The sequence below is a fragment of the Solanum stenotomum genome, chromosome 12 (genome assembly GCF_019186545.1).
Source record: "Solanum stenotomum isolate F172 chromosome 12, ASM1918654v1, whole genome shotgun sequence".
Classification (NCBI taxonomy): domain Eukaryota; kingdom Viridiplantae; phylum Streptophyta; class Magnoliopsida; order Solanales; family Solanaceae; genus Solanum; species Solanum stenotomum.
Genome location: NC_064293.1, coordinates 7,317,149 through 7,343,128, shown reverse-complemented (window position 1 = coordinate 7,343,128; position 25,980 = coordinate 7,317,149). Strand labels below are relative to the sequence as shown.

Here is a 25,980-nt window from a genome sequence, read left to right as displayed (position 1 = left end):
GCAAGAGCTAACAACCAACAATGCACATCTTTAAAAAAACATTTTTCTTTCTGCTACTCCATTCGGTCCAAGTAAGCAAGGAAGAGTAACAACATTAGTAATTCATATATTTTCACAAAAATTATAACGCAAAATAAGTTCACTATTTCTATCGAATCTACTCTTCTCAAGCATCATTTTATATGATTAATTTTCTACTTCAAATAAAATTCTCATCATATAAAATAAACTAATTTAGCATGTAACAAAGAAATCAATCAAGCAAGTTACTTGCATTTTCATTCATGACAAAAAAATTTAACACAACTAAATAATGATTGTATATCTTTTGCCAAAAAAAAATCTTAATTAAACCACTCATAATATTCTCAAAAGAAATTTTTTCTCCAATATTTTCTAATAATTCCACATCAACCAAATTGATGGAACCTAAGTTAAAGTCAATATTTTTCCACATGTGAGTTTGAGAGGAAATTTTCTTCTTCCGATAATTTAAGTAGTTTTCAATCACCAAGAAAAATAAAGTCTCCTCCTCCATTGACTTGGTTGTAAATCACAAAAATATTGTTTTCACAAAAATATGTATGATATCATAAAGGCTATTACTCAATCACTTACATTGACCATAATATTCACTTGAAAAATAACCACAACAATAATATCATCTGTTTTATCCAAATGAGTTTTTGGCTTAATTACTAGAATTATCAACTTTGTCAACTCTTTTCTCGATAATTATTGACTTTAAATGTAATATAATCACATTTCTCAATATTAAAATAATAGAAATGTTAGTATATCAACGACATACCTTATGACATGAGCTCAACTTACCTCTAATGATAGGACAAACACTATTGGAGAACCTTCAATTCCAACATAGTAACATATTGAATTGATTTTTCCGTGAATCATAATAACAAATTAAAAATAAAATCTTTACGATTGTTGGAAAAAAAATTAATCACAGAAATTCTTGAAGTTTGAGGCATGTTTATGGCACTGTTTTAAAGGATATTTCACTGCTTAAAGGTGCATTTTTCATGATTCAATAAGCTATTCTAGCATCAAAATTAGGAGCACAAAAGGAAGAATTATGAATGACAATAGAGCAGGGCGGAATAGATTTAAGGCTATGCAGGGCGGAGTGATTTTAAGGTTGTGCGGGATGGGGCTGGGCGGTTTGCGGGTCTATGCAGATTCAAACTTAATTTTAAGTTTTTACATGTGTAATAAGAGTGATAGAGCATCCTTCATGGATAAAAATACACAAATCTCATGACAAATTCATTTTTTTTATTCAAAACTAATATAAATTGAAAGTTTCTTTAAATATATATTTATATGATAACATATTTTAGTGTTTATAGTAGAATCAATATTTTAAAAAAGTATTTTCAAATAAGAGTGATACTGATCGATTTCTTGTCTTTTATTATATCAATTGAATCAATGCTTTCTTTATTTAAAAAAGAATTTTGAAATATTGCGTTTTATGAATTTGATTTTATTTTACTTTCTGACAAAAGATTGCGTGATCATTTGGCAATGGCCATTGCTATTCCTCAAAGTTGTTAAACATGAAGTAAAACAAATACAATAGTAATTTTAATATAGCTTATTCAAGCAAATGAAAATGCTTCAATCAAAACTAATACAGTGTCTTAAATACTTTCCAATTGGCTTTTAAAAAATAAATTTTAAGTCATTAGCTATAAAATTAATACAACTTAATCAGAAAATAAATTTATTTTTATGAATTTTATTTTTAGTATCAAACTTAATAAAAAAAGGAAATATTTTTAAAAAAAATTATGCAAGGCAGGTGGGTCTATGCGGGGTTGAGTGGAGCGGGTTGAAAATGAAAAAAGAATGTTATGTAGAGCTGGACGGATTAAAAATTTTACGGATTAAGCTCAATCTATCCCACATCCGTCCCGCCTTGGCTCATTGCCATCTCTAGGAAGAATGAAGAATATTATTCTCTCTATTGTCCACAGTATAAAACAAGAGCATAAGATGAGACATATAGTCCAAAAATAATAATGTTTACCAACTTTTAAATAAAAAGGAATCAAGAATTAGGAGTAAATGTTAGTAATGACAATTTATTTGGGCAATTTGAAGACAACTCATTCAAGGAGAAGATAATGTTGTTAACCAAATAATTGTTTAATGTAAATGCATTTCTTTTTGAGATATTAATAATTGTTTTTTCTAACATTATCTATTCCATCATGTATCCTATAAATGATTAATAAGTCATCTCATATATATAATGAAATAACACATTTCTTAAAATATCTTGATCTATGAAATAACTTTTTCTATCCCGTCTGCATACCAAACTTAAAATGACAAGAGAGCATTTGATACACCGGGCTTCAATGACAAAGCTTAAAAGAATATTTGAAACTTAAAAAATCACATATGAGCTGGAGTTTGCTTTATTTTCATGGTCAGCAGCTAAACTGGCACTCTAAAAAAGGGTTAAGAATAAAGAAATATATAAATCATTACTTGTACTATTTTGTGTTAATTACAAACTTTACTTTCTTCCAAGTTCCAGTGTGTGGGTCATGAGTCATAGTGAGCATAATCATTAAATTAGATTACTCTTTTAAAAAATGCTAGTCTTCATTGAAAAATAATTAATCTTTATTACTGTCTCGTTTCATTTTAGTTGATCACTTTTTATTTTGCACAGTATTTAAAAAATTATAAATAAAAAGATTACTTATTCACCCCTTAAAAAACCTTTTGGCAAATAAATATAAACACTTTTAAAAAGAATTAATTATAAGTGTATTAATATTTTCTTGATTTAGTAAGGTAGACAACTAACATAAGACAACTATTTTTAGTATAATATCAACTAATATGGTATAAAAGCAACCCAAAGTACCAATATCATTGTACATGTGTTTTCAGAATTCAATACTATATACTATTCATCAACAAACGAACGTGTCTATCACTACATCAAAAATGATTTTTAGAGGTAATTAATTAACAATAATAGCTTAGTTGTCGTTAAAAACATATTTTTAGCGCCATTTAATAGTCTTTATAAATGTCCCTAAAGCCTATAGCGACACTGGATCCAATGACAATTAGCTAATGTCGTTAAAAATTTTATCACTCTTTGTTAATGTGTATATTTATTATGGCTAAAAATTATTTTTGTTATAATGTATGTGCTTATAAATCTTAAATATTAAATGGGAAATTTTAAAAAATATATGACCCAACATATAATATTACATCACGTGGCTTAATTATAATCTTATACAACATTGTACATGGAGGGAAACATTTTACATAAGATTAATAAACCTTGTATAAAAGTGTATAAATATTGTTTATACAGACAATATGTAGCGTAAATATTTTCTCCTTTTCTTGAATGAATAACTAGATGAGTGGGTGCTCGGACACAACACTAGTCAGATGATATAGTTTAATTTCCTAAAGAATGTACCTAGAGTATTTAGATTGCGTCTTTAATAATTACTCTAAAGAAATTTTTTAGAGGATAAATTTATTTAATTTTGTTGAGTTGTGCTGAATTTGAATTTTGATGATTAAAAAGTGGGGGTTTGAGACAATGCATTTTGTGCAGTACGAGGTGTAAATCTCGAGACACGGAGAGTAAATTTCATATGTGGCGTACATCTCATGTAATTTACTTTTATAATTTTATTACTAAGAAAATAGGCTAAAGTAAAATTTTCAATGATTTTAGAAATAAATTTTGATAAACAACCAATATTATAGAAAAATATATTATAATTATTATTTGAGAAATGTATTAATAATCAATAATATAGAAAAAAAAGTTCTCCTATTATAATTACTAACTGGCTATGGACAGACATCATAAACCATCAATTGGTTCATGGAAAAGGTTACGACAATTCAAGTGTGTGCTCACTTCTTAATTTGTCCACTGGAAAGGACTCACCGGATGAGGCATCTGGTGGCTCTCACCAGCAACACGCCCAAGGAGCAACCAGTAGGCCTAGGGCGAGACATCCCCAAAAGGTTAGGAGCGAGTCCGACGTTAAAATTGACATTTTTTGAATCCTAATTAAACACTAAAATGGATCCTCTCTAATAATACACATCAAAAAGGACAATAGACAAACTATAACTAACATCCCTTAACCCCGTCACTCCCGTCAACTCCCAATTCATTCAAAATAATATTACACCAACTTTAAAGGTAGTTCGCCTACGATTCCTTTTAATTTTCCTTATGTGAATTTATATCTCTTTCTTCCTCATGTGAAGTATATTTCTTTCTTCCTCATGTGAAGTATATTTCTTTCTTCCTCATGTGAATTTATATCTCTTTCTTCCTCATGTGAATTTAAATCTCTTTCTTCCTCATGTGAACTATATCTCTTTCTTCCTCACATGAACTATTCTCTTTCTTCCTCATGTGAATTCATATCTCTTTCTTCCTCACGTGAACTATATCTCTTTCTTTAATAATAAATATGGGTTATTCACTCCACATTTTTTCATTCATCTTCTACTCTTTTATACTTTATATTTTGATTCTTAAAATTTGGTAGTCATGTCTCAACAACTCCAAAAGTCTGTATATTCAATTGAACCAGATATTTGTAAATGCAAAGAGTATTGTAAATGAAAATATCATGAACTTCGAGAAATCCCGATCGTAAGTTTTGGAGTTGTGCGCGTTCAAAGGTAGAAAAAAAAATCAAGATGTTCACTTCAAAATATTTGGATATTCACTCGATTTCTTGTAATATAAATTCACGTGAGGAAGAAAGAGATATTTATTCACGTGAGAAAGAAATAAAAGGAATTGTAATTCACCAATTTGTGGGTGAACTACCTTTAAAATTGGTGTGATAATATTTTGGATGAATTAAGAGTTAATGGAGATGACAGGGTTAAGAGATGTTAGTTATAGTTCGTCCATAAATGGGTGAACTGTCCATTTTAATGATTTTTAAAGAAGGTTCCTTTTAATATTTAGAAATAAAAAAAGTGTCCGTTTTAATGCTATGGAGCGATCTTTACTACGTTGCCTTTGAAAATAGGTCCGTGACATGCCTACTCAATTGATCTAATTATTAATTTCTAGAGGCATTGGTTTTATTTCTTTATTTTTTAAAAAAATAATAAAGAGGAGAGATGAAATAGTATTATTTAATTTTTGCATGGAAACAAATAATATATACGTAGACCACCACATGCAAGGAGTCGCCAGAGACCAGAGTGTAAGTGTCCCATTTGTATTATTTTATTTACATTAACAATTGCTTTTATTAATTGACGTATTACCCTTGTCTGGATGATTGTATGCCGTTATATTGTATTGTATTGTATTATATTATTAATTTAAATATAATATTTATTTTGATTAATTTAAATTTTATTGTATTATATTATTTAAATCAATTATTAGATAACACTGAAAAGATTAATTTTATGTAATAATTTATTCGATGTGATTGTATTGTTACCTTAATATTTTTTTTTAATTTTATTTTTATTTATTATTTAATAATCATATTTCATATTTTATTTTACCTTTTCATAATAGCTCTATTATCCTTCATATTATGAATGTGTTTTACTATGTAACGACGAACAATATAATACAATACTTATGAAATATACGTAACAATGAACAAAGTGTTTTAGTTTCTACCAAACCTCACCACCCACTTTTAAGGGAATAAAACCTTTAATCAAGGACTGGTAATTCTGAAAATAACGTCACTTTTCAGTCTCATTTCTTTTCTCTTCACTCCCGCTCGCTCGTTCCCACCTTCTCTCTGCTTAAAAACCCTAAAATCAATGACTCTGAAAAGCTAACCAGTTGCCAAAATTCTGCATTTAACGGTCGAATTGGGATTTTTTTTTTTCAATAATCCCATTTTTGAGCCGTCAAAATTTGCAAGGACTTTATCTTTCCTTTGTAAGTTTTATGCATTACTTTATTTGTTTATGTTTAGTTTGGTATTTGTGAATTTTGAACACCCTTCCTTATCTTTGTTCAACTTGTATTTGTTTAGCTCAATCTTCAGTTAATACACCTGAGGAATCTAATTTTGTTTTGTAGGTATGTATGTATTTCTGAAACCAATTTGGTATTTTTTTTCTTGTGATTCATCATTAGTTTCCTTTTTTACTTTTTGTGTTTATCTTCTCTTACATGTCATGACATTTCGACAACAACAATATACTCAATCTGATCGCCTATGCACTTGTGAGGTAGAAAAGAATTACTCATTATTTTTTTACAAAGAATTCTTTTTTTTTTTTTTACATGTAAGTAGGTTTAAAGATCACATCATAATAATTTGATCAAGTGCTTTCTGTTTCGTCTTAGACATTATTATTGGTATTTATGTCCAAATATTTTGGAAATGATGGCAAAAAGGTTTGCTTGTTGCTAATATAGTCTAGCCTCTCTTCTCTGATAGTAGCATTAATTATGTCAATATACAGGAAATGAGTAAATTTTGCATATTGTGTGCAGGTATGTTTAATTATGGGTACCGTAGAGGTGTTAGAGAATGAAGGAGTTGGGTATGATATAACTTCATGTCGTGATAGTGATGATGCTAATGTGGGAACAATGAATGGTGGGTCTGAGAGAACAGTGAATGGTGGCAAAAGAATTGAGAAATTGAGTGATGAGATTTTGGAGGACTTTGATTTGTATTGGGAAGATATAAACGAACGCTTAACTGTTTCAAGGATGGTGAGTGACTCACTTATTAAGGGAATGGTAAGTGCTGTGGAACAGGAGGCGGCCGACAGAATAATGACTAAGGAGATAGAATTGACCAAATTTAAGGAGTATTTGCAATTTCATGATGTGGGTCTCAGTAAAACTGAATCTTTGGGGACACCGGTCTTGCAGGATGCGCTAGAAAGTTTGAATTTTCAGAAGCATTTCACTTTATCAGATGTTTTCCGGGAACATGAAAAGACGAGAGAGATTTTAGGTGGACTAAGGAATTCAGCAACAGATGAACTGAAGAAGCTGAAGAATGCCATTGATAGGGTTAGAGGTTCCAGTTCTATCAGGAGGATCTGCTCTGGTTCAGAGTTGGTGGGTCTGGGTGGCATTTTGCGAGAGCGAGAATCTGAAAGTTGGGTTCATGTGGACAAAACAGTGAAGCATCTGAAAATGATCATGGATACAATTTTTTCATGTATGGATGGAATGGTACAGCTGTCCAAGGCATCAATTGAGTGGTGGCAGGAGGAGCATCTAATTGAGGTGGAGGTTGAGGCCATGGTGATGCGGAATCTGATCCAGAGTATGCAGGAAGGTTTTGAGGACAAATTGTGGGATCAGTATAGTCAGTCTTGTGACGCTCGAATTGAGAAACTGAATGAGATCTCTAATCTACGAAATGACTTAGAGGTTATTTTGAAGTCATTGTCTAGTATAGAAACACAGAGTCTGATTTCACATGGGTCGCAGGATGTTGACCACTTTCATCGCATGATGTCAAGTGAGCATGTGACATATTCAAATTCTATTTTGGAGGGAAATGGGAAGTGGGAGGATTCAAAGAGTGATATACCTGAAAATTTTGAAGCTGCCACGTTGAAACACATGTCACGGGAGGAAATGGTGGACTATTTTAATAATATGATGACAAAGATGAAGAGAGAACATGAATCCGTTCTGGAAAAGAAAACTGATGACTACTTTTCTCTAAGAGCTGAATATCTAACTCTTATAGGAAGGGGGTCTGTTGTGCAGCATAAGAAGGATCAGGGGGAATTTGATTTTCTCAGAAAGAAGATCCCAGAAGTTATAATGAAATTAGAAGATATCTCTGTAGAGACTGAAAAGTGTCCTGAATTTACTCAAAGACCTACAAATTTGGATAGCTTGAAGGATAGAATTGACACCATTCTTTCTGAAAATCGTCAGCTAAGAAACTTGCTTAGAGATAAGAAAAATGAAGTGAGGTTTCTGTTGTCCGAAGTCTCTGCTGCTGCTGAGAAGAGTCTGCAACACTCTTTGGATGAAGAAAACATGCAGAAGCAGATAGGGGATATCAATTTAGTGGTGGAAGATTCACAAATAGCAGCTTCAATCAGGGAAGAAGTGTATAAATGTTTTCTAAGGGATCTCATTAGAGAGAAAGGTAACAAAGCTGATGAGTCAAACATGGAGTTCCATATTATGAATGGCATTTATAATATTATTTTGACGGAAGCTTACATTACTGCTGAAAGTACTTACAATTCTGAACTCGAAGATTCAAAGTTGGAGTGTCTGATAATGCAAGATCTTTATGGAGTGATTTTTAGTGAAGGAATCAAGGATGCTCAGGACAAGCTCAAGGAATTGTACCACAACTATTTGAATGAAAATGAAAATCGGATATTTCTTGAGATGAAAGCTATTCAGAAGGAATATGAATTAACATTAGAGGTTGAAGAGAAGGAAAAACTAAAGCAAATGATTTATCGGCTTGAAAGATCAGTGGGTGAAAAGGAAAAATTAGCAAGTGATGCATCAACTGCTCTAGCAAAGGAGAAGGAACAATTTGAGCTGGTAACTCAAGAGCTTAATGCTGTGAGAGAACATGCAAGTAGGCAGCAAAGATTAGTTTATGAGAGCAATATGGAATTAGAGGTGATAAAGGGTCAATTAGAAGAAGCATTGGAGCAAATTGAAGCAATGAAGGAGGCGATCCACCAGTTAAATCAAAAGCTGGTAGAGAAGGAGGAGGAGTTAAAAGAAGCTGATGACAAAGCAAAGATGGTCCTTGCTGTTTCTGAAGAGAGGCAGTGCATTTTGGCCTTAAATGAAACCAAAGAAATTGAGCTAAGCAAGCATATGGAAGCAGTAATTTGTAGGGTACACGAGTTGTCAAAACTGCTTGCAGATTTTGAATGCAGGGCGAGTGCCAGTCTGGAAGCAAATCATGCTAGGTATGTGTTTCATAATGGTAGTTAATGATTACCTTTTAAGACGCAATACTTTTCCGTGTATGGACTTGCAAGTCCTACCAAAATTTTTAGATACCAAAAAGTTCTATCTGAAGACTAGTCCAAAATGGGTAAAAGCCTTATTAAAATATTAACAACTATAATGTCATCAGAAATAAATGATTCTTGAAATAATCCTATAGCCTGAAATGGTTATGTCACGCCCCGAGGCTACCCCCTAGACGTAACACGGGACCTAGGATCACAAGTGGTCCCAAGCTAACCCTGAGTCTGACATATATCAAGCATACTGAAAATAACTAAGTAAAACATATGTGGAAGCTAAAAATAGTGGATGTCTGAACTGGGAAAAAAAACCCAACTAGTCTGAATATGTAAAGCATAATAAAAGTTTAGTGATGACTGGAACAACACTTGCAACACGATGGCCAAGTCCCATTATGCCAAGCTTTACTCACCTGCTTACTGCACCAACATGTGCCCAAAGGAATTTCAGCATTAACACATTGTGCTTTTCTTTATTGTGGTTTACAATCCTACTTTCTATTCATGGCTCCTGACTTATTTCGAGGCGTCAGATATCAGGTATAGAGACATTATATCTGGCTTAGGTTTGTATAGTAATCGGGAGTATATTCAACTTAATTAATCATTAACACCACGTTTTAATTTTAGATTGGCTTAATCATTGTATACTAATACAATTGGGATGCACAGTGCTTTACCAGTTTCGAAAAAACAACTAATAGTGATGCACAGTGAAACACTACTACATGTATAGTTCTTATTTAATTGGCATAAATACACACAGGAACAGATAAGTGTGCACGTGTGCACAACTTACTCATAAACCTAGGTCAAGCCAGAAGATAAATTCTTGAAGTTATACTCTGTTGATTTGCCTACAGCATAATAGATCGTTCCAATACTTTCAGGTGGAAGCATTCATCATGTCAGTTGAATTCTCTTGTCAAGAAGACCAATTCACTTAGAAGAACAGTGCTATTGTACCGACAGAGGCTTGAAAAAAGATGTTCAGACCTTCAAATGGCCGAGGCTGAGGTAATGATCTGCATTGATTAGGTATATGGAATATAACTAGTTTGAGTATGTTATATATATGTGTGGCCTGCAGACTAATGAAGAGATGGCTGAGTTAGGTTAATTGAAAATCCAACTCTCGTTAGTCGTTATGATCCATGCCAAAGTGATCAAACTATACAGAGAAAAAATAAGCAATTGTATGGACATCCAGATAAAAATTCCATTTCCATCAATTTCTATTCATTTACTATACAACAACAACTAGGTCATAATCCCAAACTAGTTGGTTATCTATATAAATCAGTATATTCATACCATTTCATTTGGATAGCTATGAAGATATAGAAACACCTAATATTGTGTTTTTCCTGCATATCTCTTTGGTTATGCATCTTCATAGTAGTATCTGATAAAAGCATTTTCATAGTAGTGAACTCTGCAATGGTATCAAGTGTAAGTTACAAGCTTATTACGTAATTACGAACGTGCTTTGATTTATCCATGCTTCTATACTTTGCCTGATATTTATTTTGTTTGCTCAATACTCAGGTTGATCTTTTGGGAGATGAGGTTGATACACTTCTGCGCCTACTTGAAAAGATATACATTGCACTTGATCATTACTTGCCAGTTTTGCAGCATTATCCTGGAGTAAGTCAAATCTTCTGTTCGAAGAAATCTTATTTAACTTCCCCTTTCAATACAAGTGTTTTTGGGTTTTCTTGATTTGACTTTTGAGTAAGTAATCTGTTCAATTATCATCTCTAAGGTTTACTTACACTACAACCATTGCATCTGACGACAGATTTTTTTGCCTCAAAGGTTTCAAGGAAGAGAAATTAAGAAAAAATATGTAGTAGTTAACAATGTGGTGACTATTAGTAGCTGCAGTTAAAAGGACAAGTAGGATAAAAGACTTTTTCCTGCCGCTAGTGAACAAATTCCAGGGGATGGGTGGAGGAATTGGGGGTTTAGGGATGTAAACAGTTTGACGAATTGCAGTTTCCCCTGAAGCTTATTTTGTAAGAGGTAAACATTGTATGTTGTTTACATATCCCTTTCATTCAAATACAGATTATTGAAATTCTTAAGCTGATCAGAAAGGAATTGTGGGGAGATTCTGCTAAACCAGTGAAGTAATCTCCTACATAAGGTAATTTCTTTTAGTATTATTTAAATTTGTATGTTGTTATTGGAAGCAGTAGAAAATATTGCTTGGTTGCTCTCAGTTAGACCATCAGAACACTGGATTTTGAAATTTCTATACAAAAGGGTACATATATGTACTTTTGTTGTCTGATTAGTTATTGCTTTCATCTTTCAAACATACGGTGTAAGGAAAAAGGAAACAAGTATAGTTATGTGCTGCTTATTATATCTGCAGTAACTTCAACATTTGTCAAGCATTCACTTCTATATATTGGTAAGAATTGTTGAGTTATGCTACTTGTTATATTATATCTTTATTTTTTTTTTAAATAAAAATAAATTACAAGTAGCCAAAAGGCCATAATATAAAGGGGAAAGGCCCAAGAATGCCCTTAACCTATTGGAAATGGTTCAAAAATACCCTCCTTCCACCTTTTGGTCTAAAAATATCCTTCACCTTTACCCTTCGGGGTGGCCCAGTGGTTTGGGCTTGGGACTTTCATGTTGGAGGTCTCAAGTTCGAAACCCCTTGCCAGTGAAAGCAAGGGGTTTACCTTTTGGGTCGAGCTGGTCGCACCGGGCTTGCCTAGTGCGGGTTACCTCTCCTATGTGGTTTGCGAGCTATTGCATAGGAGCGGGGTTTTTTACCCTGTGTGCACCCAAAGAGTAGCGGCTGCGGGTTTCCCGTGTCATAAAAAAGATAAAATATCCTTCACCTTTGTTTTTTGTTCAAAGATACCCCTCTTTCCACCTTTAGTCTAAAAATACTCCCAACCCAAATTTAATTAAAATGAATTATTTGACTAATTAGTTAATTCTTTTATGTGTTCTAAAAGACAATTTTTAATTTATACAAATTCTTAATATTAGCTCATCTCAAAATATTTAAAATATTTAAGTCTAACGTAAAATAAAACATAGAATTTATTGTTTACAAATGAAATATAAAATACTTATTTTTATTATTAAATAACACAATAAAAATCTTATGATTCATTTTTACAGAATAAATTTTTTTATTTTATTTACGTTTTATACATTATTTTTTTATGTTTTGATTTGTGGAATGATTTTTTGATTTATTTAGATTGATTTTTTAATTATATTCAAATTATCATGTTAAAATTTAATCATATCAATATTTAATTTTTTCTTTAATTTACTCTTTACTAAATAATAATGTATAATAATAAATTATTGATATAATTAAATTTTAACATAAAGAATTAATGATTGTTGACAAGCCCATTTTTTTGGTAGAAAAGATTATATATTAAACCACACTAGATATTACACAATTTTTACACTAGAGGTAGATGCAAAAGTGTGGCAACATGTTGTAGCGTTATTTACAATCCCTGAAGGGGAAAAGCTACGTTGACTATGACTATGATAAGAGGTGATGTCGATTTAATGACTAAATAAAGAACGGGTTCTATTAGTATTGTATTATTTTGATAATAAGAAAAAGAATTTTATTCTTTATTTTTATACAATAAATTTTTTATTTTATTTTATGTTTTTTTTTTTTGAAATAGAGATAGACTTAAATTATTTAAATATTTTAGAATGAGCTAATATTAAGAATTTGAATAAATTAAAAATTGTCTTTTAGTTATGTAAAAGAATGAACTAATTAGTAAAAGAATTCATTTCAATTAAATTTGGGTTGAAGTATTTTTAAACCAAAAGGTGGAAGGAGGGTATCTTTGAACCAAAAACAAAGATGAGGGTATTTTTAGACCAAAAGGTGGAAGGAGGGTATTTTTAAACCATTTCCAATAGGTTAGGGGTGTTCTTGACCCTTTCCCCTAATATAAATCATCAAAAAGAAAAAAGTTTTGGACCAAGCTCTAATAATATATCAAGTCAAAAGAAAGCCCCAAAAATTGCCCCAAGTCCAGAATTAGGCAACAAAACACAAATATCTCATACAAGAAGTCTCCGTGTGCCGGCACCTCCATGTCTTGCTTCTTGTTGTATTTACAGTAGCTTCAACATTAGTCAAGCATCACCTTACCTATTGGTAAGAAAAGGACCTCACGGAGGATCCAAAGTCGCAAATCCTGATTAGGGACGAGATTGCCAGGGGGGTAGAAGAAGTTGCATGCAGTACACTAGAGCAGAGATTAGTGTCCTCCATTGAAGAATGGGAGGTTGAAGAGGCTGAGCCATTGTGCACACAACAACAACATTTAATTATAGAAAAGGAGAAAGAATGGGGGCCAAATCAAGATCCAAGGAAATTTGGGATGATGTTCTGGAAAGATATGAGAGGAAATTATCAAGATGGAAATCCCAATACTTGTCTATTTGGGAGGGGGGAGACTCACTTTGATCAATGTTGTGTTAGATGCTCTCTCAACCTACATGATTACCGTTTTCCCCAATCCCCATCCCAGCAGGGGTAGTACAGGGGCCAGACCAGATCAGGAGAACCTTTTTTGGCAAGGAAATAATACCAGGAAAGGTTATCACTTAGTCAAGTGGAAAGAACTCATCTCAAGCAAGAAACAGGGGGGCCTTGACATTTAAAACCTAAAGAACCAAAGTAAAAAATGAAGTGGTTGTGGAGATATGCCCATGAGACACACTCTCTATGGGAAAATGTGATCAGAACAAAGTATGGAGAATTGGGGTGGATGACTGAAGAAGCAAACAATCCTTATGGTGTCGCTGTTTAGAGATCTATTAGAAACTGGTGGCTCGATTTACTTAATCACTCTACCATTAGTGTATGTGATGGTATAAAACCATCTTCTGGAAAAATAGGTGGTTAGGTAATTGGAGTTTTGCAGAGAAGTTCCCTGATCTGTTTGATTTAGTTATCCACCAGGACATAACAATAGCTGACTTGTGGGCATTCCGAGGCTGGGAATCAAATTTCAGAAGAAACTTGAATGATTGGGAAATTCCTAGACTAATTGAGTTCTTCAAAATTCTTGAAGCTTTTCAAAGTCTAAAGAATGGGGTGGACAGACAGACTATGGTGGAATGGGCACAACAAAGGGGAGTAAGTTCAGGGTACAAACTTTTGAACTCGACAGTGGCACAAAACTTCATATGGCCATGGAAACAGATCTGGAGAACCAAAGAACCTTTGAAGGTGGCATGTTTCTCATGGTTGTTAGCAAAAGAAGCTGTCTTGTGGTTAGACAGCTGAGACTGTGGGTCAATTGTTTTTGCATTGCAGAATCACTGACCAACTATGGAAGGTTTTCATTAATCGTAGAGGCATACAATGGACAATGCCTAGCTAGATTGTTAACACTCTATCTAGTTGGGAAGAAGCTGGGAAGGGAGCTAAAAACAGGAGCTACTGGTGAACCATACCAGCTTGTGTATGGTGGACCATCTGGAAGGAAATAAATGTTAGGTGTTTCGAAGACAGGAGTAGAACAGTACAGAAAATAAAAACATCCTATAGATGCAGAAAATATCCTAGAAGTGTAAAGAGTCATGCTAGGATTAGGAGTTCTTTGTTATATTGCCATACTTTGACTTGCTGTAAATGGGTTTAGCACTACCTAAGTGCTGAGTTATGATACAAATGTTACTTATTAAAAAAAAAATAACTGACCATCAGTTTTACCATTGAACTCTTGAAGTAAGTCATTATAGGAATATATCACTTTTCTGTAGCATCACTACATGCGTGCTTACAGGTATCTTTAGCTCATATATGGTAGCTCATTAAACTCTCTTTTCTTTTCAAACTAAATCACAAGTAGGTGCTGGTGAGTTCTATACTATGCTTTGTGAAAGACGACGATATGGGGAGGGGAAGTAAAAGAGGGAAGATTGAAGCTCAATTGCTCCAGGTTAGCTTTTCAGTCCCTTTGAATTTGGATGGAAAGAATAAAGTACATCTTTTCTTCCCTTCCAACCACATCAATTTGTTTAAGACAAAGGCATAGTAATTAGTAGTTGTTGTAGTATTCTTCGTTCTTTTGATAATCAAGTATCTTTTGTATGCATATACTATCAAATAACATGATAAAACCCAAAGATTATGTCCAATTTGAAGCGATCACAATTGATCCCTCGTTACTGCTCAAAGGAGCAGTAGTAGTCACGAGGTCAACAGGTCAAGTCTTACTACAATTACTTGAAATGTGTTTCGGATAAATAACATCCTTTTTCGATCGGATATGGCTTCAACTGTTCCCGCTGCGGCGTTGCCAGTCAATCAGTGACATATTTTAGTTAATAGGCACTTGAGATCTTTCTATTGATAGGGGTATTCACCAGGCAGTTATGCACTCTTTGAATAGGAATCCATTTTCTGAAAGAACCTGTCTTTCGTACTTTGGTGAGTCTTCGAGATCCTTTCAGGGACCTATGTTAGACCCTAGAATCTAAAAAAGTTTATCGTGAGCAATTGAATAACCGGGTTCATTCATATCGTCGAGGTGTGCATAAGCTGGCCCGGGCACTACTGCTGTTTTTTTATTTTAAAAAAGAAGATAGAACTGTCAAGTACAAAAAGTAGGGGTATACCCCTCTACAAGAGAAGCATTCATTTTTAAAAGTGCTTTTTCAATCTGATACTGAACTGATCAACTCCATTATATCCTCTAGGTGTATATTCTGTAATCTAGATTACAGAGCTAACAAAAGCAGACACTTCAACATATCTACATTGATTGATTTCCCTTCAAGGCATCTCTGGTTTCTGTCCATCCAAATGGTCCAGCCCAAGCAAACAGAGAGACGCACAGAAAAAAATGTGAGCTACACTATAAAATAGGCTAAGCAGCTTTTGGAATCAAGCTCTTCGCTAGTTGTCCATCTTTGTTTAACTTGTACAACTTTTAAGAGAAGCATACCCATCGTGGAACTAAGAAAGACATATCTTAATTTTCTTGCGATTGTTTCTTTCAAAAATAACCTTATGGTGGTTGTTGTTTCTTCTATTGAACAGGTAGAAAGTTCAAAACTGGGTAATTTTGTTTTTCTTGGTACTGGCAGACGAATGTTGACTACCATTTGAAGTCCACTGTAAAGCTAGAAGATCTTGTTGGTAACAAAGACAAGTGTTACTTCTTTAGGAATTTGAATAGTGGAGAGCTTTTTTGCTTTGCTTGTAATTTGTATATTGCTCCATTTTTTTTGCTGTGCAAATTAGGTGAGAAGACCAAATACTAAATAGCTGCTTCTGTGCATTTTAGTAGATTATTATTTTAGGGTCTTCAAGACATTTGCCAGCTTTTCTTGTGCATAGAAAAATAGAAATATAGAATATACAAATCACTCAGCTAGTGCAAATTAAAAGAAGTTTTCTATTTTGTTATATTCTTTGATCTGATGTGTATGTAATGAGACAAATGATATAGATTTTTGTTGATTGTCATAGACATTGATACTAAAAAACTGTCTGAGCCTTTCGAAAAGTTTTACTTGTGGAGGTAATACCATAATTTGACTTATCCCCCTTGAGGTTTTTGGGCTATACCTAGTTATGTACTAGAAGGTTAACGAAATAGTTTGGAAGTTACTCATTTATGTAGATCTATTTTCAATTCGTCCATTTGCCACCACTAGTCCGCATGGGTAACTAAAGGGATTCCTTTATTATTATTTTTTGAGTAAATTTTTTTTTAACATTCTTTTTGTCTTAAACTAATTTCCACAAGAAGTTGGAAAAATATGTACAACTTTAATAGATTGATCAACTTTACTATTTTTCCCTTTGTTCATATCAATACCTATAAAACTAATTTTGAAAAAAATATACATAGAGTATAGGAATAGCTAGTATTGAGAATTGTTCACATTCAAACATATTAAATGTAGGGGTGAAATAGGAAAATTTAATTAATTCTATTTTGATTCAATAAGTGATCAAATAATATGAGATAACTACTTTTAATAAGATGCCCATCTAATATAGGACACACGGAGTAGTAATATAATGTGAACAAGCATATATCAAATTCCATACAAGGCAAAGACGAGAAATGGTACAACGAACTTTGGACACTACATGCGAATCTCCATATGACATGACGTTTTGATATATTTTCGACTGAAATTTGAAAAAAAAACAAGTAAAACAACACATTAAAGTGAAACTAATAATCTGTTTCTAAATTCTCTTAAATTTTTCTCAAGTGATATAGCTATAAAGTATCTTTTCGATTCACTATTTTGTGATATAAACTTAAAGTAAAAATTAGAGATCAACACGTTCCCTGAAACTAGTTTCAATATATGTTCACTCAACTTATAACAAGTGCCGCATATCCATACAAGGACATACAAAGTTAACTAGAAAATAAGGTCAACAAGAAGAAATCAAGAATATCATCCCAGAGGAATCAATCAAAACCAAGTAGATACCCTGTCATCATGTATGGATTTCACCAAGGAATTTCTTGACCATCCCAGGCAAAGAACTTCCCATTATCACATCTCTTTGTGTTGTTCATGATACTCAGGAGCTTCTGAACAGAGAACTCTTTGGTGAAAAGCTTTTCTTTTGGAACATTTCTTTGAAATGGTTGAGAGAGATCAGTGTCTACCGTGCCTGGGTGCAGCAAAATGCATATAATTGGATCCTTCTTACGTGCAAATTCCACCGACACATTCTTTGTTACTGCAGCATTAAGACATGGTTAGCATGAACCAATTTCACTACAGGACAAACTGGATGAAAAATTAAAGGCATGGATCATGGAATTCTGGACATGCTTGAAGAAGTATATCCCAAAACTAAAAATGTAACATTCCAACATTTTCTTGTAATTGTAGTGAATTGTTGTTCTGTCTGTCCACAAGAAATGCTACTTGGAAGAAAGTGCACTGCATATCAGTACATTTGCCAGTGCAAACAGTGATCTCTTCTGAATTGCATTATTAGTTTCTTGTCTCTCAACAATCAAAACACAGCACTGAGCATAAATGAGCTTAAGGGTGCCCATGGTTCTAATCATCTCTAAACTCAAGTGTAAGCAAAATAAAAAGGATATGAAGAGAGGAGTGAACTTCACTTTAGATATTCTTTAGGTAGAGAAAACGTAACTTCTCACCTATGATTATTCGAGCAAAGATGAAAGGGACAAAACGAAAATGTAAAAAAAAAAACAATTATCAATTAAGATTTTCTCTCCAGACTGATACATAAGAAGTTGAAATCTGACCAAGGTGGAGACTAACGTGTTTGAGACAGTTCACTCTTCACATTCATCTTGCCTGTTCCCCAGTCAACTGTTCTCCACCCAGCGATCCCACAACTTAACCTGCACCAGATCCCACTACCATCGACTATATAAAATGTATGAAAGGCTATTGGTTGAACGGAATGGTCATTCTATGATCATTTAAAAGTGCTTCTCATTTTCCTTACAGTTTTTGACTTACAGCCTATTTGGATGGGCTTATAGCTTTTGGCTTATTTTTGTCTTTTTGGCTTAAAAGCACTTTTTTTTATTTTACTCAAAGTCTCCAACAATACAAAAGTGCTTCAAAGCTATCTTGGCTTAAAACACTTAAAATAAGCCAATCCAAACAGGCTCTTACTAGTTCTTTAAACACATAAAACTGGAACCATTGTTTCTCCTTTTTTCCTGTCAAATGGTCAATTTAATAAGTACTTGCTTCCTAATTATGCAACAAATCCTCAATCCTTGTACGCTAAGAAAACTTTCATTTTTTGCCTTCCATGATCATGCCAGATATCTCTATAATACATCTGATATCCATATTTCAGTTATCCTACATGACATATTGTTTGGTCAAAAAGGTCCATGGAGACATTCAACTTTACCATCCATCAGCAGAAGTTAACTATGTAATTGGGTAAATAGATTTTTTTTAAAGAGCATACACTGATTCAGTGCAGTCTTAGATGCACGATAGGAGTGCCACCCTCCCAAAGCATTGTCTCCTATCGATCCCACCCTTGCGCTTAAGTTGGCAACAATAGCAAAATCCTTGTCAGTTCCAGAGCCACCTCCAGCTTTCAGCAAAGGCCACATGTGCTGTTCACGCAAAACATGAACTAAACGTTACATTGTCAAAAGTAAGAGGTATTCAATATGAAAAAGAAAAAGGTAAATCTAATTTTGAGAATCCTGAACTTTCGATATGATATACTATATATAAAAGGATCTCTTCGCAACACATCCCTGTTGATTTTTTATTTGTTTTTACAATGCAGCATTTGGCAACTCATGAAACACACGTGTTGCTTTAAATGTGTGGATCACTCTTCTAAGTTTTATTATAGTAACTAGTAGATGGCTGACTTTAGCAAGATCTTTTTCCTTTTTGGGGATAAGTCTATCTTTACAAGATCTTCTATGTGCAAGTACAACAATCAGGTTCCTATATGCTCCATGATGATTTCCCCTTAATTCACCAGGATAATCCAAATATCCAACTTCATTTGACGATGGTGATCCAATACAATTGACATAAAAGTAAGTCTATCTTCTTGTTCAAAATTAACAGGAAACAGAACAGAACTGGCAGTACTCTTTCTCAACTTCTACCAAGCTACTTTTACAAACAAAAAAGAGTTAGACAAGCTATTATCCAACCCTATGACGGAAGAAGCACTAGCTAAAAAATGTTGAAATGGAAACCTTAAACTCGGGATTTAGATCTATCAGCATGACAGCGACTCCGACAATGAGGTTCCTAATGCTCCATGTTTAGTTTTTGTTAAACTCACCAGGTTTATCCAAATATCCAACTTCATCTGATGATGCTGGTTGAATACAATTGAGATAGGACAAAATATTTTATTCAGATAAGTCTGTTTTATAGTTTAAAATTTATAGGAAACCAAAAGCAGAAGTCTATCCTCTATCTTAACTTCTACTCCCTCCCTCCCAATTTAAGTGTCTAACTTTCCTTTTTGGTCTGTCCCAAAAAGAGTGCATCATATTATATTTAGTAAGTTTTGCGATTCCAGCGTCCTACATGGCAAGTTTAAGACCACAATGACTTAAAGGACTACACAAAGCTTTTATTTAAGACCACAAGATTCAAAAGTCTCCCTAGTCAAACTAAGACACTTAAATTGGGACGGAGGGAGTATCAAGTAACATCTGTGAACAAACAAGGGTTAGACAAGATACTTTTAAACCTTCTGAGGGAAGGATATGCTCAAAATTCTGAGATGGAAACTAGAAGACTCTGGACTAAGATCTACCAGCATGACAGCAAGGAATTTCGACAATCTGAGACATCTCCGACAGATAAGAATTGTGCAGATTATCGAAAGATAACACATCAGGTTATCTTTTCTCCACTTCTTCGTTTAGATTGTCATTTGCAGTTTGTTAAGAACAGGTTATACAACATTACTACTAACAAAGAGCTAGAAATTGATGTGTTAAGGGCTCATAAGCTTTAAGAAAGATTCAAAGTCCCACACAATACCAAGCTTTTTGTATGCGATGGGGTTCAAGCTCGTGATGTGCACCTAGCAACTCATCACGTGCCGGACTCTTATTTGAACCAAAGCTTTGGAGACCTAGTTTATGACTATTGATGCAAAAAGATCGACAATGTTGTCTTTTGGAAAAGGGATTTCCTACTCTATTCTTATCTGATTGGTTAGCAAAGTTCAGTATAAAAGAGGCAAATTCTTGCTTGAATTAAGTTGTTTAGCTTTTTCAAAGTCAAGTATTAAAAACGTATTAGCACCTTCCCTTCAAGGAGAGAGCAGAAATTCCTGATCATGTACACATTAACAAGGGTAATTACTTGTTTGTCGGTCAAAGTATCAGGACAAGATATTCATTGTTGAGCAAAACCTTGATTGCTAGAAATGATTCAAATAAGTTATTTTAGCCTACAACATGAGAGAAAATAAAAGACTGCACCTTGATGACCAAAATGGGACCAACAGCATTGATATCATAAGCAAGAAGCAAGGATGATCTCTGCACCTTACTCAGTGTTGTTTCTGTACTGAAAAAAGAGAGAAGATAAATAATTCACTTTACCAATTCCATGATTAAAAGAAAGGAAAGGACCATTTATCCCTTTCATTATCATTATAAGTTGCAACAATGTCCAAGCTACAATTGATAAATTTATGAACATAATACAAAGAAACAATGTACCTGGCTGCAGAACATTGGGTATTGAAAGAACACCAGATGCATTAATTAAAAGGTTTACTGAGCCATATTTGTCTCTGATCGATTTGACTGAGTCCTGAGAATTAGCATTGTTATAAAACCAAAAAGGTTCATGAACCAACAAGACAAACAAGAAACCATGAAATATGCAAATGATTCTTTTGGCAAGTGGAGCAAATACAATATTCCCACTTATGAACAAAAAAGGGTAAAGGAGAATGTGTGCAAAGAAATAACTATTAAAATATACCTCGATAGTGCTTTCAACTGTCAGATCTAACGGGTGAATGTCAAGGCGCTCAGGAAACTTATTCTTCAATTCCAGAAGCCCTGTTGCTCCACTAGGATTACGACATGTTGCAACAACGTAGCCTTTGTCCTTTTTCTCTAACAATTGTCTAACCTGCACGAGTCAGAAACTCAGGGAAAACCTTGGCTGAGCAGTTAAAGAATATGACAATTGACTTACAATCATAGTCCATTAAAGATTGGACCAAAAACAGAAGGCTAGTATATCCTGTCAGAGGAAGTTTTCCCGTGCACAGGAAAGTATAAGCAAATGCTAAATTTTAGAGTTTGCAAGAAAATTAAACTCATCTAGTCAGACCAGCCCATCAAAAACAAAAGGTCATGTTGTCAGATATTAAATAAGCAGTTATACAAACCTAAGAATTACTTTAGTTAGGCCAAATTCTCCATGTGTACGGCAGCCATACCAGATGAGGCCATAGAGAAACTTTTTCTATTCCTTTTTTCCGAACTTCATGAGGTTTGTCTGTTTCATACTTACATTTCATTTGTGCAAATTTTGGCAGTGGCATGGGAACCAAGAAAAATGAGGTGGCCGAGGGAGAAGTATGGAAAACAAAAAGGAAAAGAGGAAATGAACGGGAATGAAAATTAGAAATCCAGTCTCTACTTTCACTAGCTGTATGGATGAGGTTGCACTACACTCAATGTTTTGGATCAGTAAAGAACTCGGTCCTTTATGAGCACTCATTCCAGACGCCTACAGCCATTTCCCCAATCAAAGGTTTGATCTAAACCCAACACCAGAGAAAGAAAGAAAACAGATGACAAACTTCCTGCTTACATTCCAGCATAGCATAAACATAAGTTTAACAATCATCACAAAACTAAAAAACAAATAGGCAATCAGCTATCTAGTTTACATTCAAAATCTAAGTGCCAGACTCAGGTGCGGGTGTCCAATAGGGGTGCTGATCTAGATGTTGGATCCTTGATGATCTAAATTATAAGATTTGGGGGAACGGATCTAGTTAAAACATGCTAGTTAAACTGTTCACATATAAAAAGGGGGACAAGAAAAGGCAAAACAAATCAAAAACTTAAAAGAAAGGTAAGAGGAGTAAAAGCTCTTGCACCCAATAGATAATCAGGAACAACACAAGATAACAATCAAACCAGATGGCACCCCTTCACTCATCAATTTCATGCCAACAACCAACAATGGCCTATGCTCACTTCTAACAGTCTTCACTTTTTTTATATTGTGAACGATAAGTTTAGCAGAATAATCAAATTTTCAAGATTTTAGGCATCACTTCTACGATGTTTGTGTGTGAACTATCATACCCAAGTTTTTTCATTTACCATTGATAAGCATGTAGCCTATAGTATAACTCCTGCAAAACTATACTCAATAGAGAAATATTAATTGTTGCATGCTATGGTTTTTATTACACCTCGTTCATCTATTTTATAAATAATATACGTACCCAGGCCCCATCTACTGCTGTTAAGCTGAAAATTGTTTGATTAGAAATAAGCAAAGACTACACCAATTAAAGAAAGAGGACTAAAAGTAAAAGACTCCAGAATCAGGAAATCCCTTTTCACCTTTTCAATAAGCATTACTACTGTATTCAGAATGAGACACAGAGTTTTCATTAATACCCCCATTAACCCCATAGAAATATAGAAAGACATTTGTAAGATAGTCCAAATTATCTCTTTAATCAGCAATAGCATGTTGTGATATGTTAGACAAATTAGTCAATGCCCATAATCTCTGTCTATATTGCTGTAGTTTTAAGTGGTTCATACTTGGCACAATAACTGTCTGCACTGAATGGACCTCAGCTATATCATTTTCACCAAAATTGACAGGATCATGACCCGTGTTACTAACCAAATAATGAAACTACTAGAAATCAAAAGAACCACAAAATTAAACAATTAATCCCTTGAAGCAACAATAATACCACATCAATGAAACGTCCAGCACAACACAAACCACATCATATATGTGTCTTACAATTGAGTCCGTTCTTCAAAATGTAGAATACAACTATGCCAATAAGAACAGTCTCTCAAATCCTAACAATTACTCACTCTCCCATTTCACTTATGCGACTGTCTTTAACTGAAACACGGAGTTTAAATTGAAAAGTTAAAAAGTAAATAGTTCACAAATATCAATCATTTTCTAAAAAAGGGGGAAAATTGTGTGTGTAAAATGCATTAGTCAACATAAACCTCTGAAAAGGATAGAAGAAAGTATACTTACAAACTCCAAGCCAATGCCCCTGGAAGCTCCTTGAACCATTGAAACGCCTCCTTCCCATCTCACAGCGGAAGCTAAAGTGGAGAATGTGTACCCTCTTCTTAGATATAGCTTCGCTCTCTGGGTAAGAAAATCCAGCTTCATCTTTTGGTTACTGAATCCCAAATCTAACACACACTCTTTTCCGTATGCAAGTGAAAAATGCATATGAGAAATTTGTGAATGTTCCAACTTCCAACCATAATTCAGTTTCTTTCAACTATTTTTGCGTCTCAAACCCAAAATTTTCACGAAGAGAAATAAGCCACGTTGCAAAAGTTGGCAAATTGCTATTTGTATTTATGGTTGTTGCCTCCCAAATTTTACACACTTGTTTCATTTCATACCATTTAAGTTCCTTTTTACTTTGTTAAAAAAAAAAAGGGGTCATGTTTTTATAATGAAAAATGATTTAACTTTATAGCCATACAAATATTTAAGGTTTGTTTTAGACCACAATTTTTTTGAAATCATTTCTTTCTTAAATTGTGTGTCAAGTCTAATGGTATCACATAAATTAAGAACATGAGGAGTATTATAGATAATTTTAGAGGTCTCCCATGGGTTTTATTTGGTAACAATAACTATAACGACCCTCTAGGTCGATTTTGCGTTTTTCAATGTTTTCCTAGTTTAATTCTCTCCACAACTTTGATATGGTATTTGTGACTTGCGAGGATTGTAGGTTTTCAGATGAGTTTTTGAGTTGGAAATATAAGATTATTGACCAAAGTCAACATTTGAGATTTGGAAGGTCGGATTCGAGTTTTCATAGTTCCACTAGAATAGGGGGTGGTTTTTGGCCTAGGTGAAAGTTTGGTTCAGTTCTCATAGCTTTATGGGGTGTTTTGGTCAACTGATTGGATTTTTAGAGTTCTTTAAGTTTGGTTTGACTTTGGTCAACTTTTGACCTAACTGATCCCCAAATAGTGTTATGTCGCTTCCAACAAGTTCAAAATGTGTTTTATAATTGATTTGCACTATTAGTTTATATTTGGAGGGTCTGGATGTATTTGCGCATCTTCTCTTTGGCAATCATCCTTGGCTTGGGGAGTGCTCTCTCTCTTCTGTGTCAGCGAAGGAAGGATAAGAGCAATCTGCCGAATGATTGTTATTCCATCACCATTTGCGGGAGCAGTAGAGAGATCAATATGATGTCTGCTGACTTAAGGAAGTTGTTTGACCCACAGAAAGAGTTGGAGGCGGCTGAGCACATCCCATTTCGATATTAAAAACCAAATTTTGAACTTGGATGAGTTATTGTCATCTAGTGTGGTACACATTTGTGAGGGTGGCTCGTAAATGCGATATCTAAGAATTTCTAGAGGTATTACAAATGGATATCTTGGTATTGCAAATATGATTGTAACACCCTGAAAATTTATAATTTAGATTCAACTTTGATTCGTGTGTTTGAATGTTTTAGTTTTTGGATTGTATTTGTGCCTTATGTAATTTTCTAGCTNTTTGAGTTGGAAATATAAGATTATTGACCAAAGTCAACATTTGAGATTAGGAAGGTCGGATCTGAGTTTTCATCGTTCCACTAGAATAGGGGGTGGTTTTTGGCCTAGGTGAACGTTTGGTTCAGTTCTCACAGTTTTATGGGGTGTTTTGGTCAATTGATTGGATTTTTAGAGTTCTTTAAGTTTGGTTTGACTTTGGTCAACTTTTCACCTAACTGATCCCCAAATAGTGTTATGTCGCTTCCAACAAGTTCAAAATGTGTTTTACAATTGATTTGCACTATTAGTTTATATTTGGAGGGTCCTGGATGTATTTCAAGTATTAAAAACCAAAATTTGAACTTGGATGAGTTATTGTCATCTAGTGTGGTACACATTTGTGAGGGTGGCTCGTAAATGCGATATCTGAGAATTTCTAAAGGTATTACAAATGGATATCTTGGTATTGCAAATATGATTGTAACATCCTGAAAATTTATAATTCAGATTCAACTTTGATTCGTGTGTTTGAATGTTTCAGTTTTTGGATTGTATTTGTGCCTTATGTAATTTTCTAGCTTGGTCATCATCCGATGACGAATGATTTCAAGAAGGAGATATTGTAACACTCCAAAAATTTCAACTCAGATCAGACATGAAAAATCCTAGAAAAGAATTCAAAATCCATAGAAAAAACTGACTTTCACTGATA

General features: G+C 33.8%; 2 protein-coding genes across 7 annotated transcripts; one reads left to right on the top strand and one right to left on the bottom strand.

The window, feature by feature from the left end:
• The first annotated feature begins 5,787 nt into the window (after nt 1-5,787).
• On the top strand, nt 5,788-16,455 carry LOC125847957 (WPP domain-associated protein-like). 6 transcript variants are annotated; one of them, XR_007444480.1, is made up of 8 exons: nt 5,788-5,959; nt 6,057-6,103; nt 6,524-8,949; nt 9,903-10,029; nt 10,561-10,662; nt 11,086-11,164; nt 14,892-14,981; nt 16,085-16,455. XR_007444480.1 is itself a non-coding variant. In XM_049527721.1 (6 exons), exons 1-5 carry the CDS (start codon nt 6,202-6,204, stop codon nt 11,149-11,151), a joined length of 2,775 nt encoding a protein of 924 aa, XP_049383678.1. In that variant the 5' UTR covers nt 6,187-6,201; the 3' UTR covers nt 11,152-11,164; nt 16,085-16,455. The 6 variants fall into 6 exon arrangements, 1 of the variants encoding a protein (XP_049383678.1); XR_007444479.1 differs by lacking the exon at nt 6,057-6,103; XR_007444476.1 differs by lacking the exons at nt 5,788-5,959; nt 6,057-6,103 and adding an exon at nt 6,187-6,255.
• Nucleotides 16,456-17,228: 773 nt separating this feature from the next.
• LOC125847966 (uncharacterized) lies at nt 17,229-24,006 on the bottom strand. Its single transcript, XM_049527732.1, has 6 exons — nt 23,788-24,006; nt 21,508-21,660; nt 21,240-21,333; nt 20,997-21,079; nt 18,989-19,142; nt 17,229-17,758 (listed from the first exon to the last, which is right to left on the bottom strand). Exons 1-6 carry the CDS (start codon nt 23,989-23,991, stop codon nt 17,523-17,525), a joined length of 924 nt encoding a protein of 307 aa, XP_049383689.1. The 5' UTR covers nt 23,992-24,006; the 3' UTR covers nt 17,229-17,522.
• Nucleotides 24,007-25,980: the final 1,974 nt, after the last annotated feature.